Genomic DNA, 16,062 nt, shown 5'->3' on the forward strand with positions numbered 1-16,062 from the left:
TGTGATACTTGGAGATGTTTTATCCACTCGAACCGTCCTCTTCACAGTGTGTTGAGACGATACAGACACACGTCCAATTCCAGGTCGATTCATAACATTTCCAGTGGACTGGAACTTCTTAATTATTGCCCTGATGGTGAAATGGGCGTTTTCAACGCTTGTGCTATTTTCTTATAGACACGCCCCATCGTGTGAAGCTCAACAACCTTTTGCCGCACATCACAGCTATATTCCTCGCTCTTACCCATTTTTATGAATGACTAAGGGAATTTGGTCTATGTGTACCTCATATTTATACCCCTGTGAAACAGGAAGTCATGGTTGAACAATTTCCTGTTCCTAGTCACTCAGGTGTACTAAAAAAAAAATGTAAAATATCAATGGTAATATACTTCATATATTATATATATTTAAATATATTTAAGGGTGCCAATAATTGTTGCACACCTATATTTAACAATTTCTTTTGATAAACCTGTGTGTTGTGTTTGCAATTGTTTGATATCGATGAGAGTATTTTTGTGAATTTTTTTAACAAAGGATCAAAAGGTTAAATATTAAGGACAATTTTCACAGCCTTCTTTGCTCATATTTACCAAGGGTGCCCTTATTAATGGAGGACAATGTAAATATAGGCAGTTAAAGCATATGAGTGGAAGGAGAATGTGAAGAGTAAATATCTGCTGGGATTATTTTCATATTTTATAGTTATTACAGACTCTTTCTCTCAAAATGTCTGATTGATTTATGACCCTTCATGTTCCCGCTGGTTGACAGTTCTGTAGGTTCTGTAAATTCTTGACCTCTGGTAACCCTGTTGATTTCTATGTGTGTGTGTGTGTGTGTGTGTGTGTGTGTGTCCTATTGGTACTTGTCTGTGTGTGTGTGAGATAATGAAAATGTGTTTTCTGGGTCTATATTGAGCAGGATGTCCACACACTGAATACTTACGCTGTATTTATGTTAATGAGTTTAGTCTGAACTCCTACTTTTCACAGTTTTCATCAGTGTACACATTTGGTTGTATAAGTGAATCTTTGTTTCTGAAATTACTTTTGTGGTAAGTATTGTTTATTTTGAAGCGTAACCATACTTCATGCGAATATGGGTGTTGTAAGAAAAGTGTATCAAATGGTTTGCTATGATATGACGTGTGTGTGTGTGTGTGTGTGTGTGTGTGTGTATCTGTCTGTGTGAGATAGGGGCATGTGTTTCCTGGGGGGTAATAACTTCTCCTGTGTGGTGGTATGTTAATGAAGCCCTGCAGCCCACAGCTCTATAGAAATAAACTCCTCCCATATAAACACAGCTGCAGTCACTCATAGAAAAACATCACCTGGGAACTGAGAGCTGTGTGTCACAGAGAGCTGAGAGACGAGAGACAGCACTCAGGTATACACATGCTCAGGTAAGAACTATTTATATGTTATTACTCTGCGTCAGAAAGAAATCATCTCATTTTTAAACCCTGTTATGATGGTGAAAAGTTTAAACTGCTGAAAGTGTAAAGTTAAACTTGAACAGCAGGTAAATACAAACTCCTGCAGTGTTCACTCGTATCCAGCTGGACTATTATAACATTAGGGACTTAACTTTACATGCGTTAATTTGTTTGGTGTCAGTGTTGAATGTTTAAATGAACTGAAAATGGAAACTGAAGACACATATTCAGCTAATGCTTATACTGACTGTACTGCAACTGAATTTAGAATTTTGTGTATTGTTACACCCCTACTGTCTGTCTATCTATCTAGATATGACATAGGAGTATAATGAAGTATTTAAAGCCCGTTTAATAATTAAATAAATGTTTATTGATTCATTTATACATCGTTACCACAGACAGTCTCACAAACAGCCAACCCCCACTCTCCCCCAGTCCCTCTTCTGAGCATTAATTTAATATAAACCTGTGATTTGCAGCTGCACTACTGTCAGAGCTGCTGTTATAGACAATGAATCAACACCGTTGTAGTATAAATAAAGTTGATTGGCTTCAGTTGAGTTTGAGTGTTTTTGTGTTTCTCTTTAATCAGATTTCTCCACATGGCTCCTCAGAAGAATAAACGACGCAAGTTGAACGCGGCCGGTTCTCGCTACAACCCGCAGAACTTTCAGGCTCAGGATTTTCTCAAACTGCGTCAGAAATGTCTGATTAATAATGCGCTGTTTGTGGATGATAAGTTTCCTGCGGATCGGCGCTCCATCGGCTCGGGCCTGCTGCCACTAAAAAAAGTGGATAAAGTGGTGTGGAAGAGACCATCGGTAATGTTCACGTTTATCCCAACTGAACTTGTCTACACAATGCATTTACAGTATAGAATATTCTTTTAATCAGTTTTAAATTATTTAATAATTATTGTTTGCTAATTATTTTATTAGCATAGCGAAGTTTGCTAATCTGCTACAGGAGCAGAGTTGGGAGTCCCAAAAAACATTAAAAAGGAGAAATGTCGAACTAACGGGCATGTTAAATGAGCAGTGTTATTTTAGGAACACACTCAGCTCACAGTGTATGATGACTGCATGATTTCACTGGTGATGTAGCCTATCAGTAATTTAACCCCTAAGTTAAACGGCCCCGTATTTTTATTTTATTTTATTATCAATTGTTAGACAATTCTTAGAAAAAATATCTACTGAAAACACTAAGCTGAGTTTGTGATGTCGCAAATCACAGTGAAAGATGCTAACTGCTGTATTACTAAACCTGTACAACCAACATTTTAGCTGCATAATATTTGATCTACAGAACCAACATGGTATGTGAGTCTGTGTTAGTTATGAACTGTGGTTGTCATGGTAACTTGGTATTATTTTACATTTACATTTACATTTATGGCATTTGGCAGACATGTTTATCCAGAATGACTTTCAGAAGTGCCTTGAAGTCTCTGTCAATAAACACGACCCGATACTGGTTCAGCAGGTCATGGACTAAGAATACCGTCAGTCTAAAATTTTTAATTCATTAATTTAATAAGTGCTAATTTAGACACTTCAGGAAGAGGGCAGTCTTTAGATGTTGTTTGAAAACCCAGTGACTCAGCTGTTTGGACTTCAGGGGAAGTTTTTTATATTTTTTTAACCAGGTTTAGCTGCATTTAAATGAATGAGTGAGACAATGAGGGTGTACAGTGGATATAAAAAGTCTACACACCCCTGTTTAGATCATTTGGGGTGATTTAGTTGGGCTTGAATGTTTTTTTGTAAGAAAGGGCTCCTGTCTAGCCTCCCTACCCCATAGTCCAGACATGAGAGACTAATCAGTACTTTTCAGATGTTCCTGCAGCTCATTTAATGTTGCTGTAGGTCTCTTGGGAGCGTCTCTGCTAAGTTTTTATCTTGTCCTTTTGTAAATTTTGGAGGGACGTCCTGTTCTTGGTGATGTCACTGTGGTGCTCCATTTTCTCCACTTCTTGATGATGGCGGTGATTCACGTTGGTTTTGGAAATTCTTTTATACCCCTCTGCTGATCGATATCTTTTGACAGTGAGATACCGTGCATGGTTTGAAAGCTCTTTGAGGACCATGGCTTCAGCAGTCAGATGAAACCATGAAGATATGAAGATCCTACAGATACAGCTGATCTTTATTTGGGGTTAATCAGAATAATTTAATTGATGGCAGCTGAGTGACTTTTGAACACGAGATTGAATATGATAGGTTCATTCTGATCATGGCCACACCCCCAATTATAAAAGGGTGTGAACACTTATGCAACCAGGTTATTGTACTATAAATATATATATATTTATTATTATTATTATTATTATTATTATTATTATTATTATTATTATTATTATTATTGTTGTTGTTGTTTTTAAGAATAAATGGTCTTAAAATCCTGAAGATGAGTTTATTAACACATTCTGTCCCAGTGCTCCATCTGTTTATCCTCCACATATGGTAACAGTTTGTTAGAGATTAGCCTCAGGTGCTCGTGTGGTGGGTTGTTGTTCTGTTCTGATCTGTTCTGTTCTGCCAGTATGCAGAAGCTCCCGTCTTCTCACTCACACAGTTTCCAACGCGTCTCCACTCACACACTGACTGAGGAATTCTAACCAGACTGTATTCATGTTCAAACCTGTGTGTGTGCATTATAACCGTCTGATATTCACAATGAGCCTCATTTATCCAGCTGGATAAGAACGGAGTTATCTTTAAATCCTTCAAAGGACCATTTACACAAGAAAGTTTCTTTTTTTTGTTGAAAATTTCAGGAAATAATGTTCATATCCTACGTGTGCTTCTGAGTGTGTGTAAATTTACATAAATATTTATTTTGATTAACTAAAGAAATATTAAATTAAAAAAAGAACACAATCCAACAAAACTTTAGTACTGCTTTCCTTCAGCTAGAACTGGGCCTTTTATCAAGAAGGAGGGAATCACGAATATCTGCAAATACCAGTCTATTTTAATGCAAAACCTTCAGGTGTCTGTTATTAAGCTGAAGATGAAAAGGAATTTCACCTTTCAGCACCACAATGACCCAAAGCATACATCCAAATCAGCAAAGGAACAGCTTCACCAAAAGAAGATCAATATGATTGAATGACCTAGCCCGAGCCCAGACCTGAATCCAGCTAAAAATCTGTGGAGTGACCTGAAGCAGGCTGTGCACAGGAGATGCCCTCACAATCTGATGGAGCTAGAATATTTTTGGAAGAAAGGGGGGGGGGGAATACTGGCAAGTCGAGATGTGCCACAGACTCTTACCCCAAATAAACTGAGTGGTGTAATAAAAACATTTGCTCAGTTCGGTGTTCGGCCCACTCTATTTTCTTAAAGAAGGTGTTCAATAAGAAGGTAAGTCAGTAAGTCATTAGTGAATGATTAAAGGTTAATATATTTTTTAAGTTGCCTCCTTGGTGGAGCAAATAACTTCCTCGCGTAGCAGTTAGCTAAGTAGCTTGGCTAAGTTATCAGGTATTTATCATTAATATAAAGTACCATTTACATAATATCTCAACAAACTTTACTCTGGTGGTTACAGACCTGCTCTCTGTATTTTTTTAAACTTTATTGGTGATTTGTTATTTTCAAACAATGGACTTGTAAATAAAGTTATGTCTATTACTGTCATTATTGTAACTAGAGCTGAATGTGAAAGATGAAGGTTGGCAGCACCTCCATTTCCCTCCATCTTTTATTGAAGAGGAATTTCGAGCTGAGATCATGAGATGATAAATTGTGTTAGTTATATTTGTGTTGCTGTAAAATTTAAAGAAGCGATTTAGGAAGTCAGGGCACAGCACGGCTAAATAATAATAAAATTAATATGACTTTTTATCATCAGGAACTAGTGGATGATCCTTGTCTGATTGTAGATGGCGAGTCCAGGTTTGACTACACTCAAGGAGATCTTGGTAAGTAAAGTTTAAATCCTTAGTTAAATTACGAAGAATTTTTCTTTAAAAACTGTAGTTAGCATGCCGTATTAAATTAATTACTTTGTAAGGGATAAGTTTTGTTTTGGCGCTACAGCACATTTCTAGTTAACAGTTCTACTCATTAAAATCCCTGTTGCTCATTGTGTATTATTGACAGAGAGGTAAGACTTAAGCTTTATATATATATATATATATAGGTATGTACAAACAGCAGATGCATGATGTTTTTTTTTTTAAAAAGCACATCAATCATGTTCCCTAAAAAAAATGCTTTATTTTTTATGATTTTAAAATACAAAGCTTGAAATTGGGAAGTATTAGTGAGAGTTTATTGGGGACTGCAGTGGAAATATAAATTCGAATATAACAATCATATTTATTTATTCTTTGCGTATTTGTAATTTTTAGGAAATTGCTGGTTTTTGTCTGCGATTGGAGCGATTACATTCCAGAAGGACATCATGGATCAAGTCGTTCCTGCTGATCAGTCGTTTAATAAGGATTACGCAGGCATTTTCCATTTCAGGGTAAGTAGAGAAATCTCTTTCAGTTTCATTAACTTCAAGAGAGAGAAGCGAAAGAGAGAATAGAGAGAGGGAATAAAGAGAGAGAATAAAGACAGGGAATAAAGAGAGAGAGAATAAATAGAGATAATAAAGAGAGAGAATAAAGAGAGAGGGAATAAAGAGAGAGAGAATAAAGAGATAGAATAGAGAGAGAGAATAAAGAGAGAGAGAGAATAAAGAGAGAGCGAGAATAAAGAGATAGAATAGAGAGCGAGAATAAAGAGAGAGAGAATAAAGAGAAGGAATAAAGAGAGAGAATAAAGAGAAGGAATAAAGAGAGACAATATATAGAGAGAGAATAAAGAGAGGGGGAATGAAGAGAGAGAATAAAGAGAGAGAGTAAAGAGAGAATAGAGAGAGAAAGAATAAAGAGATGCTGGTGATGGAACGACCGTTTATAGCCGCTATAACGTAAGTGAGAAACAGTAACTGTAACTATAAAAGGATAAAATATACAACGTCTCATTCTTTAATCAATAAAACACTGTAACTGTTGGTTTCTGTGGTGTAAGAGGAATAAAACACCCGGGGGCGTGCTGTTAGATGAAAATAATCGCAGTGGTAAGAGTTTAACCCTGAACCCTGAATGTACTTCTGATAGTCTGGTTATTCCTCCGCAGTTCCACAGAAACGGCCAGTGGGTGGATGTTGTAATAGACGACCAGTTACCCACCCTCAACGGACACCTGATCTTTGTTAACTGCAAAACCAGTAATGAGTTCTGGCCTGCGCTGCTGGAGAAAGCCTACGCCAAGTACGTGTAATAACAACAACATGTATTTAACCAAAATACTGTGTAAGGTATAGTGATTTATTTATGTATTTATTTATTTTGATCAGAGTGTGTGGCTCGTATGCAGCATTGAATGGTGGGTTTATATCTGATGGTCTGCACGATTTCACCGGCGGAGCGTACAAAACATTCAACCTGAGCAAAGCTTCTGATAATCTCTGGGATTTAATGGAACAGGCAGTGAAGCGCAGAGCTGTAATGGGGTGTGGTACTCCTCCAGGGGTAATTATTCACACGTGTATACACACACACACAAAAGACACATTAGTGTTGTATCCTGCCCTAAAATGGTATTCCTGTTCATGTTAACAAGATGTTGGATGTCTGCTTGCTGTGCTAACAGATGAAAACCGTAAAGTATATGAACATGACTATAAATGTAGTCCAGTTTAACTACATCAGACAGACAGCTAGTCACAAAACACATTCCTCCGGGTTCAGTGTTAGATCCGCTGTACAGATATAACTCTATGTGTAATAAAGTCATTAGCGAAGGTTTATTAGTTGCTTTTATTTTTATTTTTAAAATCACTTTTACCTTATTCAATTGTCAGTTAACATCTAGCGTAGACGTGGCTCGGCATTTCATAGCGTAGCCGCTAGCCTAATAACTTCACTTCAGTAAGTTTTATGCCAGTGCTCGTTGAGGTAAGAAGCTAGCTAAAACGTGTGTAGTGGTTACAGACCTGCTTCCTGTTATAAGGAGTGTGTGATTTCTACACCAGACAGTTTGTGTTTACTGTTTTCTTTTAGGCATTGTGCAGACGTGCAGATGATCTGTTTATAAGGAATGTGTGTGAGAATAAAATCTGTAAGAATAAGTCCGCACACGTTCTGTTTTCTGCACTAACATGCCCGGTTATGAGCGCGCCATTTCCTGGCGAGTTGTATCAGGTTGTGTTACAGCTGTAGTGCGTGTTTAATCTCCAACACTGGAAATAAATTCATTTAAAATGATAAAGGAGTCAATTTGATCCACTTTCTGATTCATTTATTACATATTCAAACTCCTCTGAGACAAATAAAGCTCTGAAAATGCAGGTGGTCTGAAAACTTCATGACAACTCTGACTTGTGTTTTCTGATATGGAACTTGACCTTGTTTAACCTCTGTTTAGAAACATACGGCTCCTAAATAGATTTTTTAAAATGCCCAGGTGAATGTTTTTTTTAGAGCTTCATTTATATTAAGTGTTTGTTGGATGCAGGCTCCAGAATTTCATCATAATTTAATAGAAATGAAAAAAAAACACACACACAAAAGAATGTAGTTTTAAAATATATGTATATCCAGCAAAGAACAAATGAACCTTTTGATTATTGACTCAACTATTAACACAGTGTCTTCAATCCGTTAAACGTGCACATGTTGTGGTGTTACGGCTTGGACCTGTGCGGGGACGTTCAGAAAAATGCATCATGTTAGATAGTTGTGAATTCCTGCATTGCAACATGTCTTTACATTGTAAAGTGGAATGTAACTGCAGCTTCCTGTTTACACGAGCAAGATGTTGTCTGTTTGCTTCCTGTACTTTACATAACGAGCCTTCATTCAGTATTTACTTTTTTCAGTACTGTTCTGTATTTTTCAGCCCACTCCCGCTAACACAGTGCTTCCCAACGGCATCGTGCAGGGACACGCCTACACCGTTACTGGCGTCACCAAGGCGAGTCACTAAACTGAGTTCTGTTTCAGCGTGTGTTTATAAGGATTTTTATCACCTCTGGTCATCTTTACAGTTTATCTGCATGATAATAATAATAATAATAATAATAATAATAATAATAATAATAATAATAAACTTCTGCAGGAATGACAAATAAAACTGCAAAAAATAAAATGACCATTTTAAAATAAATACTTCATTGTACGTATATACATAAATGTATATATGCATTGTTGTCTATTATTTATATATAAATATTTTACATTGTGCACACATGTTTTTATATAATATGAGATCAGATCAGTGTACATTTATTCTATTACGGATTGTTTTATACACAATACAGTATATATTTTAAAGACTATACCTACAGTATACGCTACAGGTTACTGAAATAGTTAAAGTGATTCAGACTTCACCTGCAACCTTTTCTGTGTTTACATCCATAAGTATTCACCCCCTTAAACATCCACATTCTGAGGTGTTACAGCCTTGTTTGAATGCATACCAGAAAAAAAAGCAGAGTTGCACATCTGTGTTTTCTAATGAAGTCTTGAAAGCCCTCCAATATTCAATCTAAAATTCTGTCTGGAAAATAAAGGTAAACATCACAGAGTTTTATTTACAGTTGACTACATACACGTGAAAGTGTTTATCTGAATTATTGTGTGTTTTTCTTTCTCAGGTTAAGAGTCAGGGTAAAGTGGTGAAACTGGTGAGACTGCTGAACCCGTGGGGAAAAGGAGAGTGGAAGGGAAACTGGAGTGACAAGTACGTTTCTGCTGATAACATTATTCATCACACTCATGTCCTAACCATCACAGTTTAACAAGCACTCATTATACCACAGCGCTGATGAATTCTGCATTCTGATTGGTCAGAGGCTGATTTATTTTTTCTCTGACAGCAGTGCAGGTAACATGAAGCAAAACAAAGAATCACGCTGACTATAAATGGTATATTTACTTATTTACAAAACTGAAAACATTAATAAGACAATCAATGATATAAATATAAACACAAACAACAACGATTTATTCACAAATAAGTCAGTTGTAAAATGAAGGTGATATGTTCAGACTTTCTTTTCCTTCACGTGAGCTTCAGCATTCTGAATTTATAGCTAATTTATTGTGCTTAATGTTATCGTTTCTATAGTAACAGCTTGTTTACAGGGACTTGTACGGTGGACACTCCACATAACGGATTATAAACACGTGTAATTAGTGAAATAGTTTATTATTTAATTAGTAAACTGAGGGACGTAACCCGAGGTAAGAACTGTGATTAGTGACACACTGCTAAATAATGACCTCTAGTGGTCAGTGTGTTTGTGTGTGTGTGTGTGTGTGTGTGTGTGTGTGTGTGTGTGTGTGTGTGTGTGTGTTTACAGTCTGTGATTGGTATTAATGCTGTCTGTGTAGATTAATGTTTGATTAGATCAGAAATTCAGTGCAGTATCTGTGTTATAAGTATGATAGTGTGAGGTACATTTTAAATATGTGATGTTTTCATGAGATATGTGATGTATTTAATGTTTTTGGTTGGTTTTCCCAGCTCACCTCTGTGGAATGAGGTGAGCAGTCAGGACCGTGAAACATGGCTGGAGGATAAAAACAATGGGGAGTTTTGGTAGGTCTAATAATAATAATAATAATAATAATCATCATCATCATCATCATAATGTATAAAATACTGTTATATACACTGTATATTAATTGAATTATATACAGCACATATATATTTATCCATCAATCCATTTTTTACACAAGCTCTTATAGCTATAATTTATTATATATTATATCATTTTATTATAAGTGGAGGAACACACACCCTAGTGTTCTCAGTGTAAATTACACCTGTGTTCTGAATATTATCACATTTAAAATGTATTTTATATACAGTATGGGGATCTGATTTATTTATTTTAAATCGTTTGAGCAGTTTTTTTTGAGAAAACAGGAGCATTTGCATACAGTTTTAAAATCCATCCATCTATCTATCTATCTATCTATCTATCTATCTATCTATCTATCTATCCATCTATCTATCTATCTATCTATCTATCTATCTATCTATCTATCTATCTATCCATCTATCTATCTATCTATCTATCTATCTATCTCTCTATCTCTCTATCTCCTGTTGCAGGATGTCGATGGAGGATTTCTGCAGGAGTTATGACGAGCTGGATATCTGCACTATTGGTGTTGACTTTCTCATTTAACCCACTTTATTCAGTCTATATTTCAGTGAAGCTTATAACTGTGTATATTCTGATATTTTTATTACTGACCACAGAATAGATTGCTGTACTGCATTTCACTTCTGTACTTAAGTTCACTTTTCATTTTCACCTAATAATTCTGCCTTTCATTTACTACAGTGAAAAATTCTGCATGATGAACAGATCAGTTAGTCTAAGATCTACATGATAATTTAAAGTCATGCAGTAAGGCTAGATGTGCACCGTACAGTGTGTGAGTTTCTCCCTCTGTTCCCTTCTCCAGTGCCTTGCTGTGATTTAGGGGCGTGTGTGTTTACAACACAGGATATGAATGAACCTGTCAATCATGAAATTGTGGATTTTGAATAAATTACCTTCTTATTCAAGTATTCCTGTGAATTAAAAATTCTATAAACATTCTACATTTAAAGTTTTTTGTCCAATAACACACATTCACACTTAAATCTGCTATTTATAAAAACAGTTCTAATCTATAAATACAGAGACGAAACACTGAAAATGACCTGAAACATGCTTCAGAGAAAGGAAGGGGTTGTGGTCATTCCTGCAGTCTAGACAAAACTACCAAACGGTGCTGTTAAAGTATAGTAACACTTTCTATAAAGTCCATGCTGAGAATGAATTATAGCCTCATTTATAATTGTTTATAAGCAAGTATTGCTGCTCTATAAACACATTTATAGCGACACATAACGGTCTATACTTCATTAGAATAACAGTTATAGCAACAATGCCCATGCTCATAATGCATTATACACCAATTTATAAGTATTAATTAATCAGTCTTATGTTTCCATTAATGTATTCATAAAAATGCAGCCTGCATTTAATAACATTATTATATTATAGTTATATAGACTTATTAATAATGCAAATTTATTTCTATTTCCAACAAGTGAATTGTTTCATATTGTTGTTGATAGTTGTGTTTGGTGATGGCTACAACTGAACAGTGTACAGGACAGTGCGTGCTATCAGGCCGAGAATAACAGGATTTTGGTTAGCTTGAGCTGATTGCAACGTTCATGTGCTGTACATTTAGTGGTAGATCTGAAGCAGATGTGCTGGCTTCATAAACTGCATTGTCCTTGGACTTATCTGCACTGAAAGATGCCCTACCATTTTAGACATGTGGCTGAAGAAAAGGTTCTAAATAAATGTGCCATGTACTTGACTGCATATTTTGGATCAACCTACTTGGGGGCATGTTTGTGTATTTACGCCACTTACTGCTCTGACTTTCATCTTCTGTCGAGTTAAATTCCATTTTAGGAGAAAATCAGTGTAAGAATATAAATCTAAAGCTATAATATGTTAATTTTATGAATCTACACGAAACTATAATCTAAATATAATTATGCCATCTAATCCAGTTTCTGACTGACTGTGTTACATGCTGCCTGTTTTCATTTAGAGTAAGAGTCATGTGTAAATTTTAACTTAACTGCTGCTGTACAAAGTATTGCACCCTTGATCGTGATGTTTTTCTTTCTTTTTTTCTTTTGTAAATGAATGCAATTTCACAAACATTTTCTGTAAAAACAAACAAACAAACAAACAAACAAACAAACCCTAGCATGGATGGGTCTCTACACTGCTGTAATGCATTAATTGCCTTTGATAACAGGGTCTTCAGCACCTTTCCAGTTTTCGGGTGGGATATATATATATATATATATATATATATATATATATATATATATATATATATATATATATATTATATATATATATATATATATATATATATATATATATATATATATATATATATATATATATATATATATATATATATGCACACTACAGTAATCCATGTTTACGAGGGGGAAAACTCTAGATGATCTGTACATATACCCACTTCCACTCATACAATCACAACATACCCACTTCCACTCATACAACCACGATACCTCTTCTTCACAATGCCTTTTATCATTGCCATAGTGCACATACAGTGGATATAAAAACCATGTCAGAACATTTTTCACCTTTATTGTGAAATTGCAACGTGTAAATATTAAGTGACAAACAACCAGAAATGCTTTTGGGTAAAATAACTTTTTTTTTTTTTTTACTTCCAATCCCCAGGTTTCATAAGTGTATACACAGAACTGGGTATGTGTCAGTGTTCAGAATCAACCAATCACATTAAAATCATGTTAAATACTAATTAGTGTACACCTGCCTTCAATTAAAGTGACTGATTAACCCTAGATAAAGTCCAGCTGTTCCTGTAGGATTCTCCTGACATCTTCTGGATAACATACAACTGGAAAAGTCATGGGCCATAAAGAGCTAACAGACCAGGCACGGTATCTCACTGTTGAAAAACATTAATCAGGAGAGGGTTACAAAATATTTCCAGGGCACTGGATGTACCATGGAACTCTGTAAAGACAATAATGAACACGTGGAGAAAATATGGTACGACAGTGACATTACTAAGAACAGGACGTCCCTCAAAATCTGATGAGAAGATCAGGAGAAAACTGGTCAGGGAGACTGCCGAGAGGCCTACAGCAACATTAAAATAACTGCAGCAATTTCTGACAAGTACTGGTTCCTCCCTACATGTTACAACAATCTGCCGAATTCTTCATATCTCTGGGGTATGGGGTAGAGTGACAGAAGCCTTTTATAATCAAATAATTTGTGTTTTTATGTTGAGATGCAGAGAGTGGAATCGGTGGTAGAAAGAGGCACACAGAGATGCAGAGACATGTTAGTACTCAGTCCATCCACAATCTAATGACCTACTGTATAAATGTTCTGTGCTGTGCGCTGTGTGAATGCTGATTGGTTGGCGGAGAGGTGGCTGCATGGACATGTTTTGATAAGATGTAACATTTCTTCCACCATTTTAATCAAATGATATCAATATTGTTTAATTATATTGTTCAAATTACATCTGAATTGTTAACAATTGAAAGCTAAACAATAAAGTTTGTGTGTGTGTGTGTGTGTGTGTGTGTTCCTTGACTCCACCTCCTAAACTTTGTCCTCTGTGGACTTTCCTCATGATCTCCTGGTAAATGATTCAAAGAAAGGAACACTAGTTATTAGAGAGAGTGAGTGAGTGAGTGAGTGAGTGAATGAATTACCTGTGTCTGTACCGGGTCTCTACTAATAATGAAGCTACGCGTTTAACTACTGTATGAAACTCTAACTGTATGTTGCTATGGTTACAGGTGTTTGTAGGCATTAATTTAGAACGGTGGATCCGATTGGAACTACCAGTGCACTGTACAGTTTGAACACACACCTTCCAGCCAATCAGAATAGAGTATTCAGACAGACCATGGTATAAAATTATATATATTATGTCTATATATTAATTAAAATTTGTGAATATTTGGGGTCTCATTTATCAAGATGTATATACAGAGTTTTGTGTGTAAACAGTGTATGCACATTTCTATGCATTGAATGGGATCTGTTACTACTGACCATGCGTATACATTTTCACTGGTGGTGTAATAATATGTAATAGCAGGTAAACTGTTTACTTGGAGCTTCTATCCCACTTATTGTCAATCAAATCAGCAGAACTGAGAGTAATTACTGATTTCAGTGCATCAGTCATTTTGGATATTCAGCTCAGTTCAGGATGGTTCTAGCTCCTTGAATCAAAAACTGATCTCTAGAACACATTATAAGGTACATGTACAAATATAAACATTTAGCACATTCTTGTTCTTTCGATTTATAACTTAAGTCCTAATGTAATTCTCAAGATCGCTCACAGTTCCACTTTTAGGGTCGATTTATAACAGGAAGGGTTCGAGTCTCAGTTTTAATTTTAGGGGGTATCTGGGTAAGTATAGTGTGCATGCAGAACATTTCAGGTTTGAGACTTCTCTTTTTTTAATCGGGGTGAGAAAGTGCTTTTTTTTTAAATTCCACTGAATTTCAAGGTTATATATATATCTCTGGTGGGGGACCAGATACGAAGCTGAAATTTTCACACAAATACGTCCTCTATAGTAGCATTCTGCTATAAAAAAATTTAGTTTGAGATTCCACAGGTTACAGAGCTAGGGTTAGTAGAAATCTGGGGAAAATCCTACTTTATTCATGTGTTTTGAGAAATGATCAGATGTAATATAAACATAACAAATAATAAAAATGAACAGTATTTTACAGTAATTATGTTTATGATGACATACAGTAACTTATGCTTGTCAATGAGGTCTAAAATGTTACTACATTTGATATCAGCAGCAGTGAAGCATGATCTATCACAGGGTTCTTCACATCTACAGTTTAGCTCCAACCTCCAAACTCACCTGCCTGTAATTTTCTAGTAATCCTGAAGACCTTGGTTAGCTTGTTCAGGTGTGTTTGATTAGGGTCGGAGCTAAACTCTGCAGCACAGTGGACTCGAGGGCCAGATCTGAAGAACCCTGATCTCTCATGTTAATACAGGTGTACAGTTGGCATGCGTGAATAGATTTTATCTATTTGTGTGTGTGTGTGTGTGTGTGTGTGTGTGTGTGTGTGTGTGTGTGTGTGTGTGTTCCTTGACTCCACCTCCTGCACTTTGTCCTCTGTGAATTAAACCAGTTCCAGTTTAAGTAAAAGTGAAACTGCATTTAGTGACGATTGGACTGTAAAAGGTTCTCAGGAGAAGAACACAGTAAGTATCTAAATCTAAAGCTATAATATGTGAATGTTATGAATCTACACTAGATGAAGAACAGTTCAGTTGATTTTTACTGAAGTTGTAACTTACACAGTTTACTGTAGGACTTGATTTTACTGTAAGTGAACCGTGTGATGATACAGAGTTAGATTTAACACACACATGTTGGACTGGAGTAAGACATTAAACCACCAAATCACTGTTACTGTGTGTGTGTGTGTGTGTGTGTGTGTGTGTGTGTGTGTGTGTGTGTGTGTGTGTGTGTGTGTGTGTGTGTGGGTGGGTTTACAGGTGTAACCTGGAGGAGGAAACATGTCCTCCAAAATGAAAAAAAGGTTTGAGGGGTGAGTGAAGGGTGTGACTCGGTGAAAAACAGAAATGTTCTCACATTCACCAACACTAAACAGATCAGACTCTGATGTGTATCTGTGAAAAGTGACTAGTGAAGAGTTTAATTCAGCAGCTTTGTCTCGAGATGTTCAAAACCAGCTGATGATTAGTGACATTAAGATACTGAGCAACACGTCTAACCCCAAGTCCCTGTAGCTGGATAAAGTATGAAGGGTAAAGAATCGTATCAGTGTTAATAAGGAATATCATCAGATTTTAACTACAGGTTCATTATTCAGTATTGCTACAGAACAGTGATAATGATGCCGTGGTTGTGTGTGTTTAGTCTGATTCAGGGTAAGAGATCAGACTCACCTGAACCCAGCTGTGTGTCCATGAAGAGTGACAGGTCAATGGC

General features: G+C 36.0%; 2 protein-coding genes across 5 annotated transcripts in view; both read left to right on the top strand.

Moving 5' to 3' along the window:
• Positions 1–1,256: 1,256 nt before the first annotated feature.
• Positions 1,257–11,068, top strand: LOC108268628 (calpain-8). Its single transcript, XM_017473721.3, has 10 exons — positions 1,257–1,408; positions 2,037–2,265; positions 5,303–5,372; positions 5,805–5,923; positions 6,583–6,716; positions 6,803–6,977; positions 8,347–8,421; positions 9,107–9,192; positions 9,979–10,053; positions 10,573–11,068. Exons 1-10 carry the CDS (start codon positions 1,401–1,403, stop codon positions 10,646–10,648), a joined length of 1,047 nt encoding a protein of 348 aa, XP_017329210.1. The 5' UTR covers positions 1,257–1,400; the 3' UTR covers positions 10,649–11,068.
• A 3,675-nt stretch (positions 11,069–14,743) lies between these two features.
• LOC128634426 (NACHT, LRR and PYD domains-containing protein 12) overlaps positions 14,744–16,062 on the top strand; it is an 18,328-nt gene continuing 17,009 nt past the window's right edge. For 2 of the 4 annotated variants that reach the window (XM_053684815.1, XM_053684818.1), the window contains exons 1-3: positions 14,756–15,308; positions 15,598–15,658; positions 15,991–16,062. The exon at positions 15,991–16,062 is cut by the window's right edge and continues 45 nt beyond it. In XM_053684815.1, the coding sequence (XP_053540790.1) occupies positions 15,627–15,658; positions 15,991–16,062 (104 nt within the window). In that variant the 5' untranslated portion in view covers positions 14,756–15,308; positions 15,598–15,626. Of the gene's footprint in view, positions 15,309–15,597; positions 15,659–15,990 lie in introns of all 4 variants that reach the window. The other 2 variants (XM_053684814.1, XM_053684817.1) reach the window with 2 other exon arrangements.

Source organism: Ictalurus punctatus, chromosome 1 (assembly GCF_001660625.3).
Source record: "Ictalurus punctatus breed USDA103 chromosome 1, Coco_2.0, whole genome shotgun sequence".
NCBI lineage: Eukaryota > Metazoa > Chordata > Actinopteri > Siluriformes > Ictaluridae > Ictalurus > Ictalurus punctatus.

What these genes read in the sequence shown, in the direction of transcription:
- LOC108268628 (XM_017473721.3), top strand. An exon ending in GGTGTGGTACTCCTCCAGGG is followed by an intron (nt 6,978 to 8,346) that starts GTAATTATTCAC and finishes TGTATTTTTCAG; the next exon opens with CCCACTCCCGCTAACACAGT. An exon ending in CCGTTACTGGCGTCACCAAG is followed by an intron (nt 8,422 to 9,106) that starts GCGAGTCACTAA and finishes TTTCTTTCTCAG; the next exon opens with GTTAAGAGTCAGGGTAAAGT.